The sequence below is a fragment of the Morone saxatilis genome, unplaced genomic scaffold (assembly GCF_004916995.1).
Source record: "Morone saxatilis isolate NCDOM2014 unplaced genomic scaffold, NCSU_SB_2.0 Contig6, whole genome shotgun sequence".
NCBI lineage: Eukaryota > Metazoa > Chordata > Actinopteri > Moronidae > Morone > Morone saxatilis.
Genome location: NW_023340206.1, coordinates 1,135,734 through 1,146,057, shown reverse-complemented (window position 1 = coordinate 1,146,057; position 10,324 = coordinate 1,135,734). Strand labels below are relative to the sequence as shown.

Here is a 10,324-nt window from a genome sequence, read left to right as displayed (position 1 = left end):
ATTTAACTGGCGAAACACGAGTCAGCTTTTATTTTGAAGTAAGCTAGTCAAAAGGTGCAAAGTGTGAACTGGCCACTATTGTCCATCCAGAAAAGAAGACAACCCTTTCGAACGTATAGGAGAACTTACAGTGGGTGTAGTAATTACAGCTGTCAGATAAATGTAAGTGCAGTAAAAAAGTACAATAAAGGGCTGCACAATATGGTCAGAATCATACTGCAATTATTGTGGATAGTGACTGAGATTTACGGTTAGTGGGAATGGTCATTTTTTTATTACAATTTTCATTTTCACTGAAAACTATTAAAATCATGATGATGTTACATTTGTGTTTTCTTACATCTGGAGAACAATATAGCATAAAATGGAAAGACTCAAGTAAAGTTGAAGGACCACAAAATTGTACTTAAGTACAGTACTTCAGTTAATCTACTTTCCATTTCCACTTTCGACTGGACGTGCATCATGCTCCACCAGTTACAATGCCATGAGAAGTGAAGTGCTTGGAATTTAAGGCTTGTATTGCGTCACACTCTTCTCCTTCAGCAAACGCTGCTGTCACTGAGCCAAACCAAGCCAAAGTTAGCTCCCTCAAGTGTCCCCAACCAAAGAACTAAAGGGCTTTCAATCAGTCTGCATTACTGGCTGACTGTTCTTTTCCAAGAGCGTGCACAGAGGGAGACTACTAAACATTTACTGTACATGCAGTGGTAACTTTAAGAACTGGACATTTTGGCTTCATATCATAAACACACTCATATCGTAGTATGTTGGCTGATAAGTAACTGACGGGTCAGTACAGAAAGATATGTTTGAGGTCATTTAGAAAAAGTGTCTCAGTTACATAGATTGTTCACCAGAGAGAATGCTGATAAGTATTGGTCACATTAACCAAATAATTAAATATAGGTCATCCGTATGTGTTTGTGTAAAAAAACAGGTTTCCGTCAGCCTGAAGAATCCAGTATCAGTCAGACAGTGATGAAATGACAGGCTGTTATTATCCATCTTATGCATGTAAGAGCACTGTCTTCCTGTAAAGTGTCGTTAGTGGGTTGCACATCTTTTGTGTACACGTGTCAGTGATATTTAAATGAGACTGCTATCTTTAATCCCATATGATCTGTAAACAATATCACTGACGCTCTCAAGTATGACACATCTGCTTCATAGCTGGTACAATGACAACAACATAACATGGTTTCCACTCCCATTTCTTTTCTTTTCATTTATACTTAAAAAAAAAAATGAGGCTTTTTGTGTATCTTTGCTGATGTTCTTTAAATAAACTCGAATGCTCCATTTCTCTGACAGAAACAGAGTTGCACACAGGATTGACCAGAGGAACCTGCTCAGAGTAGGATGGCGAGACACCGAAGTGGCCAGGAACAGCTGGAAAATCCTGCAGTAGTGGGTAGGTTCAGGGTACACAAACCAGTCCTCCTGGAGGCAGAACCACTACACTTTCTGTGGCCTCATATTGCCTGCAGCTCTGTTGCTCTTGTTGTTTTATTCCAACATTTGGCATTTCAGTCCTGCAGTGTTGATGAGCAGTGAGGGAGACAATAAATGGCTGATGACAATATGTGATATAACAGCCACTCTGAGTCAGAACCACTGCAACTTCCTAATGAAATGCTGGCTGTTTCGTTCCTCTGCTTTACCAACAATGAACCTTTGTCTCGCGCCTGTTAGCGTTGCCGTGGCAACAGAGAAACAGCAGTACACCGTCTCCGTCAGGTGAACTCCTCCTTTCCTCATAATGTCAAACTTTTCAAACAATAATAATAATAAAAAAACACTGCTTTAATGTAACCACATCTGCCGGAACAAGAGGATTCCAAGGTTCCTGCCTTTCTCCGCTCTCATAAAGCCAGGAAAGGTTGTTGGTAAAAGCCGTTTCATAAGAGAGATAAATGTGAAAATGACATCAACTGTAAAACCTGTGAAAAATAAGTCTGAACTAATTCATCACACCAATGAAGTACTATTGCCTGACTGTTACATCAGCTGACATTATCCCCAAATTTAGTTTGTCACAGATATTGCCGTATATGTCAGCCGCTAAATAACAAACGGCAGTATAGAAATGTCAAAGATATGTTTAAGGTGCTTCAGAATGTCCTAATTACAACGTTTGTTTATGTAGGTTCATTTTGTGGCGATTCTCCCCTGTGGACAAGAGCGGTAGTGTTTTTGCCACCTTGTCTCTATGATTTGAATCTGACTACACAGAAATAACCAATCTTTTCGCTGATGGTCTTGTTTGTTTATGTAGGTCATAATGGCATCAGTTTTAAATTGGGATTCTCTCATAACCAGTTAAACTCCTTGTAGTACATTTAACATAAACAAATACACAATTTTGACTTGACATCGGCTGACTGAGCAAAATGCAGACTGGGACCCGATACCACATTTTAGACAGTATGAGAGGAATTTCTGGTACTAGTATTGGAACAATTCTAGCAAAAATGAGCTCAAATTAGAGTTCTACAACAAGAAAACACAAGGAGAAGAAGCCATTCCTTTTGATGAAGAGGCAGGAGGAGCTGTCAGGTATCTAACCCCGCTGCTTCTCTGCATAACAATGTGCTAAACTGGTGTAACATTTCACCTTGCTCGACAACCCCTTTTCGGCACAAGGCCTGCATTGTGCGAGTGTTAAAACACATACATGAAAGGGAGAGAAAAACAAGATAAGCTATTCTCTCCGCACACTTAGTTGTGTTATAAATCAAAAGGCTGCTTCTTTGGTATTTCCTGAGCCGGGGTTGTTATCAGAAACCGTGTGGGGACAAAGGCGACTGACAGTGAGCCTCAGCCTAGAAATGGCTAGTTGATTTCAGAGAGTAATGTACTGTAACTGATATTTACCCCTTTTGAAACTGGGTCATCCCTGACTCCTCTTCCACCTGCTCTGTTTATGGGGCTATAGGAAAACAAATGCACCGCACGCAACTCTTTAAATTCCTGTTGTGCTGGCGGGATGCAACTTTTATGAGTAACAGATTCACACGAGCCAGATCAACAAATCCCTAAATATCATGTCGGGCATGGCAGTGCTGCTGATGAAGGTCTGCTGTTGCCTTCAAGTTATATTGTGGGTCATATAGGTTACCACAGGCATGCGACAGCAGCACATAAATCTAATGGCGCAAGAGAGTTGCCTCATGATTTCAATGACAATTAAACAACAGCAGGCAGATAAAGAGCTTTAGCTGATTTGTTTTAGGCAGCAAATCCCTCTCATCAGACAAAATGGCTTGGCAAATTGGATTTTTATGCAGGGCTCATAAGCTTGGAGCTTTCTCCCAACAGCACGGGATGAATGCTGTTCCCTGCTGCACACCTCCCTGACAGGCATTAAGCTCAGGCTTTGTTGCCCGCATGTAGCTTAATGCACATTATTGAGCTAGATGCCTTCCATAAAGAACGCGGCATGAGATCATAAATCACAGTGTATGTTAAATCTGCAAAATCAAACTATTACTATTAATGAAAAAGGTTTGAGCGATGCAGTGTCATCACTCTGTAGTGTTTGCTATCAATTCCATCACCATCTGGCCTTTTCTGAATACTCTGCAGCACTGTTACACTGTCAACTGTAAAACACAGCACTGATGTTGATGGAGAGGGCAAAAGACTAGATAGATGGGTCCTGTTCTCCAGGCACAAAACTTAGGTTGTTTTTATTTATTATGTATTGTTTTACTTACAAAACTCAACGTCATGCTTGTGCAGAGCAGCTCTTCCACATTTTTCTACAGTCATGTGTTTTGTCAATACCAAAATGTCTCTAACAATCTCTAACAATTTGCATTTCCTTTCAATATTTTGGCAAAGACCCTGGCATTTACCTTACTGGACGATATACGATATTATCTCGTATCGTGGTAACACTTCTGTGATCATTGTGAATCGAGATAATCGTGAATAGATGCATAAATATATATGTTTAAAAAAATGTTTAAAGTGATTCCAGTATGTTTTAATGCCATTTTAAAAGTATGAAGCATATTTTCATGATTATTATGATAATACCGTGTATCACAGTTATTTTGGTTCCTGATCTCCTCAAGCCCTATTCTACTCCTAAAGTCCTTAGATGTGCTGACCAATCATTACTCTTCATTCCACACTCTCAATAAAAATCTAAAAGTTCATATTTTGGCCCTAAGCATACTTTTTTAATACAATATTATTATTCAAATGGCAACAAGTCAAGTACAAAATTAATTACCTGAATACAATGACATTTCTTTGAACATTGTTGGAAACATTTGGGGTGATGTAAGCGCACAACTCAACAGAATATGTAACATAGGTCCTGTTTAACTCTCATATATAATTGTAAATACCAACTTAGTCTTGAGGCATCTGTGAAATCTGGTATATGACCCTGTATTTGTGCTCTTTGCCTTACATATCTCCCTTGGGCAGAATATTTCTATTTTTTTTTAATGACGACTCATAAAGGATCCTCACTGAGTAAGAGCTTGTGTAATCCTGTGATGTAGGTGTGACTCAAACTTTGGACAAGTTAAATAGTGATGATTAAGTCCCTGAAGGGCAGGTCGTTGTCTGAACATGGACTAACCTTGGCCGGAGCACACACCTCTGACAGATGGAACATGACTTCAGGCTGTTTCTGAGCAGTCATTGTCTTTCTGTGAATTTGGGTAATAACTGATCTATCGAGCACTGAGTTTGGAGAAAATATGAACCGCTGCTGCAGGCTTGAGTCGTTGCTGTTTGGAGTTCTCCGTTATGATGAAAACAGCACAAAACACAACACATGCTAAACTATTCCTGATGGGTTATCATGTGGTTTGAATTCACCAGATGTCAAACTCCCAATTTCAACTCTTATATTATCCATACAAAGCCATACAAAGAAGAAACGTTCACTGCTTGGTTTCATCAAAGACATGAGAAATTGTGCTCTTTTTAGCCCTTAAAAAAAATGAAATATTGGTTACGTTCACACTGCAGGCAAAAGTGACCCAAATCCCCCTTTTTTTTCGGCTCATGTGACTCAGATCAGGTTTTTTTTTTACATGGAATCCAACCAAAGCCACTTTGATCTGACACAGCGACCTTAGCATGTCATATCAGAATTTAATCAAATATAGCCCTAAGGCTATGTTCAATTCTCATTTACTGCTCACATTAGGGTTTCTTGTTTGGCTGTTCACATTATTTTTTAAATGTAGCCAATATCAGATTCCAGTGTGAACAGGTCAGGGTCTTGAATTGATCCGCATGTGCAAAGGAACAATAATAGACGTCACACGCGCAGTCTGGAGGCCAGCATTTACGGTTTCTACGATGTGCTACGAGGCCAAGTGACTCACGCCAGGCAGAAAGCTAATGAGCATGGTAACCATGGCGATGGATATCTATCTCGGCTGTTGATTGGCCACGTGCGCTAGTTGTGACTTCATGTCCAAACTAGTTAGGTTACGCCCCTGGTAATCACAGATTTGAGCCACTTTTAACTGCATTCTGAATGTAGCCGTTTTGTTCTGATTTATTCTCAATTAAATGAATATATATATACTTAACATGACCAATAGATGCCATCAAATTTATCAGGTTTTGAAATGGGTAAAAACAGTGACAGTATCATGACTATGATGCAGCGAATGCTTCCTCGTGCTAAGAATGCAGACGGAAGAGTTCAAATGTTAAAAATGTGATCTAAAATGAGTTTTGTTGAATGTAACACTGCATGCAACAACACAACACAACAACATTATAAGATGATTGTGGTAGCAGCACCAAACTAAGTGTACAGAAGATAAAGGACAAAGTAGGTTAGCTGAGACTGGGTGACATATTGATAAAGTACTGATATCCTGATATGAGCATATCAGCTCAGATTCTTCCTGTAGCCGGGCTGGATGATAGGATGTCAAATCTATAGCACAATGAGCTGTCACATTTATCTCAATACCACCAAATATGACATGTATTTTCAATATGTCTGTACGTGATGTTTGAATCTTTACAGTGCGACCCAATTTACAATTCTGGACTTGGTCTGGACTATAATTTGATCATTTAGTTTATTGTCCAGCCCTACATGCAAGGTGATTACAGATTGTCTTCTTGGTTCAAAGTGATTCAGGTTTTTTAAATGACCAAGCTGTCAAGCTGTGCAAAATGAAAAGTGAACGTGCCATTTGGCCTTGACAACTAACTTCTGTGTGCAATTTCCTTGTGAAAGGGTCAATTTGATTTCTAAATCTGGATTCGGGGTTTCTGCAGGTCTTCAGTAAGACTTTTAAAGACCTTTTAAGATTTAACACCAATTTAACACCTATTTTACATCCATACTGGTAAAGAAAAATACCAGGATATGAAGGAAAATCGCGGTTGGTTTCCTTTTGTAGCTGTTGCAGCATGAGCGATACAAATCTTCCCAAAAACTACACTGAAAAATGCAACTTTGTGGAAGTAATGTTAATTTAATGAATCCCTGTCAAAATCATATTTAATGCCTTAAATTCTGATTATTTTTCCTTTACGACCCCGTGGACAACCTGAAATAAAAGATTCCAGAAGCAACAGCATTAAATGCCACAATTTAATTAACAAATATCATATTAAATTACACGTAAACAAGTATAAGAATCTGACACTCAATGCCAAATGTCAATGCTTTGATATTTTGAAGTCATTTCGCAAGCAAAAACACCAAACATTCTCTGGTTCCAGCTACTCAAACAAGAGAATTTGCTGTTCCCTCGTCTTACATTACATTTATTTTGGTTTTGTACTGTTGGGAAATCAAAACAAGAAATGCAATGACGCCACCTTGGAGTTTAGGTTAAATTGTCACTGTGTGATGATGTTTAATATATCAAATGATTGATAGTTTAATCATAAAAGCACTGACAAATGACTTGTTAATAAAAACAATCAAGATTTGTTACAAACATTCATTGGTTCCAGCCACAGATATAAATGAATAATTGCTGATTTTATGTTTTATGATAGAAAACAAAATCTGTTGGTTGGACAAAACAAATCCAATATGTCAACTTGGGACATTGTAAAGTGGAATTCTTTCTTAACCTTTTTTTTTATAATGAAACCTATAAGAAGTTACAGTCCTGCTTGAAATATTTTGATTGTCATTACTACAGTACTGAGGTTCTATACGCAAGCCTACTGCATTATCTTCTCCTAGGTTTTGTTATTAAATATATATAAACACAGTAGATGCATAATCTCCAGTATTTCACTGTTCTGTCTGTCTTGAACTTTTGGGGTCAGTCATTCATGTGCTTGTAACTCACCAACTGTAGCAATGGTCTCCAGGTCATCAAGGCAATATATCCTGTTATTGGATGAAGCCTCTCCAGCTGAACTGCTGGCGTTGCTTTTACTTTCTTTCAGGGAGTTGGTCTCACTGTTGACTCCGACCTTTACTTTGGAGGACGCCATTTTTGTATCTTTTCGGGGACTAGCTGACTATTTGTGTTCATAAATATCCAGTGGGACGCAGACAGATCGTCATATCGTACATTGCTGGACGGAGGGAGTTATCGTCACTTCATCTTCTTTGTCTAGCTTTGGCAGTGCAGACTGTTTTCGGACAGTGACGCCTTCAACATTTGGTTCAAGTGAGCAGACAAAAGTGGCTAACGTTTATGTTAAAAAGTTCGGCAAACTAACAGACAATAGGTAATGAAGCCACCGACATGAGTGAGACAAAGAAGCTAGTGACAGGTGCACAGCACTGGCACGTAGCGTTAGCGACTTTGGTTAGCAGCTAACAACCCATAGTGAGCTAATGGGAAATGTACCGCAACACTGGAGGTATGGAAGGGAAGCGGGACAAGAGAAGCTCCGGAAAGACTGTCTGCTGGTCCGGAATAAAAGGGAGTTTTAAAACCTCACTAACTTGATAAATTCCATGGCTTTTCTCACTCAACTTCGCAGGTTTTTCTTCATTATTTACACAGCTACAACAGCAGACCTCACCCAGCAGTTCTTCCCTGTGTCCACATCAACCAGGAAGAGGTAACGTTACAGTATCAGTGTCCAAATAATATCCGGTCAGGACTTTCAAAATAAAACATGTTACCGTCTCCATGGCGAAGTTAATAAGTAACTCCAAGTCCGCGAGAGAATGTCATTGTTTTTTGTCATGATAAATATGTTCTAAATGAAAAAAATATTCATATTTTTGCTGTAATTAAGTAACTGAAGTGCCGGTTTTTATTTAATTATAAACACGTTTTAGACTACACTGTTCAACTTCTTATCTGTTCGACCTAACTGTATGTAACTTGACACAGTTGGATGACAGGAGCTGCGTGTTGACAAAATGCAGCCAATAAAAATGAAGCCGTCCCGGACATCAACCAATAATGTTTGAGGAAGGGTGTGGTGATAAAGACAGGTATGATAAACTTACAGTATACTCACAATATATAATTACGGATGAACTAAAAAAAAAAAATCCAAATCAAACAAACCTACGGTTAATGAAATACATTTAGGTGAAATAAAATAAATATTTTTATATAAATATAAAAATAGTCTGCTTGGAACAGTTGTGTGTGTCTGATATGTTCTTTTTCTGCATTTCCATATTAAAATCCTTAATATTTTTATTTATTTCTACTACTTCCTTCTACCTCATTAAAAACTCAAGAATCTAAAAATATGCAAATTGTGTTAATTTCTAAAGTTTTCCTGCTGGACTGCAGATGTCTCCTACTTCACTGTTAAGGCCATTCTCAGTGTATGTGCACTGGTGGCTTCATGTTTCTATATCACGCTTGTAAAAGTTGCATACTGGACCAGGATTGACTTCCAAACTATTTGACCTTTCACCCAGTCCACATCAGATGTTGGTTTCCTGGTTTCCCTGTGGTCTATGGCAATTTATCTTCAAACTTCCATGAAATTGATTTATGAAACACATTAATGCTCTAATGTATGTATGTATGTATGACATAATTTACTGATCTTCATGAGCTTTCATTTAGGCCTAAATGTCAACCTTCAAGATATTAAATAATCAAATTTATCATCTGTCCAGAGATCTGCCAAGCACATTCATGCTCCCAGAACAAAAAATCTACCTAGAGTGACTAGCTTACGACTTGCAACACAAAGTGTAGGATTTTGACTTGAACTGGGTCTTGCTGGTCTTGACCAGCGACATATATAAAGATGAACAACACTTATTTTGCACAGTAGTGATCAGGGTGTCAGCTGTCAATCATCACGTGAAACACTCTTTTGATAGCATCAAATAAGTAGTTAAAACAAAACTTATAAGAAAAATTGTAACATTAACATACATAGTTTGGCGAAACTAAAAAATGTCCCATCCGCTAACATGGAGGGGGCAGGGTTTATAAACTATACTGCAACCAGCCACCGGTGGGCGATCAAGATATTTTGGCTTCTTTTTTAGGAAGCTGTCATGTTGTACAACTGTATATATGTCGATGGTCTTACTTATAACCAAGACTGGGGGAAATGGTGGAATTCAATTTAAAGCAGCATTAATTGATTTTTTCCAGACCTCTGGGAGCAGCAAAACAAGCTGTAAACACAACACCGACCTATTATTACCCTATATGGTGAACATGTTATCAAACAGCTACTTATTTGCACATCCAGCAGATGCTGGATGAAGGTTCTCTCTCTAGTTTGTTCTCCACCAACTCCTTTATCAGAGCTTTTACACTGAAAACATCTGCCTGCTACTGCAAAGGACGAAAATGAAAGCTTTGAAAATGAACAAAAACAGTGTGATGAGCTAAATGAGCTAAAAGAGCCTAAAAAACTGAAGTTGAGGGAAACTGCAAAGTTGGATAATTCTCTGTGGGTTGGACACCAGTGGTGACCTCCGTGGCTGTTAAATGATGCCAACCCAGAAGTGCTTAAAACTGCAGTTCCTCAAATGGCAACTTGAAGCTCGCTACAGAAGTGAGTCAATCTCCAGAACCCCTGTAGGAAAACGTTTGTAACAGAAATAAACATGTCTACAAGCTGTTTCAAAAAACGGTTTTGATTTTTGTAGCAAATTTTCCCATTCATGACAACTGTATGTGGGGTGGATTTTTATATAACTTATTGTAAGGCTGAAAGTTATGCATAATTGGCCACTTTTCTGTTGTTCCAGTTTTATTTATACAGTACAGTATTATACTTTTTTTTTCTGATTTCAATCCAATATTGCTTTTCAAATGCATAAATGAGTCCCCTTTAATTATCCCATGAGTCTGAAGGCTATACTGGGATACAGGGTTAAAGTTGTCAGGGGGCAAAAGAGGAAACTCAAGACATCTGT

General features: G+C 38.4%; 1 protein-coding gene across 1 annotated transcript in view; it reads right to left on the bottom strand.

Moving 5' to 3' along the window:
* prkx (protein kinase X-linked) overlaps window positions 1-8,042 on the bottom strand; it is a 36,831-nt gene extending 28,789 nt beyond the window's left edge. Inside the window, exon 1 of the mRNA XM_035677637.1 lies at window positions 7,308-8,042. Coding sequence (XP_035533530.1) covers window positions 7,308-7,455 — 148 coding nt within the window. The 5' untranslated portion in view covers window positions 7,456-8,042. The remainder of the gene's footprint in view (window positions 1-7,307) is intronic.
* Window positions 8,043-10,324: the final 2,282 nt, after the last annotated feature.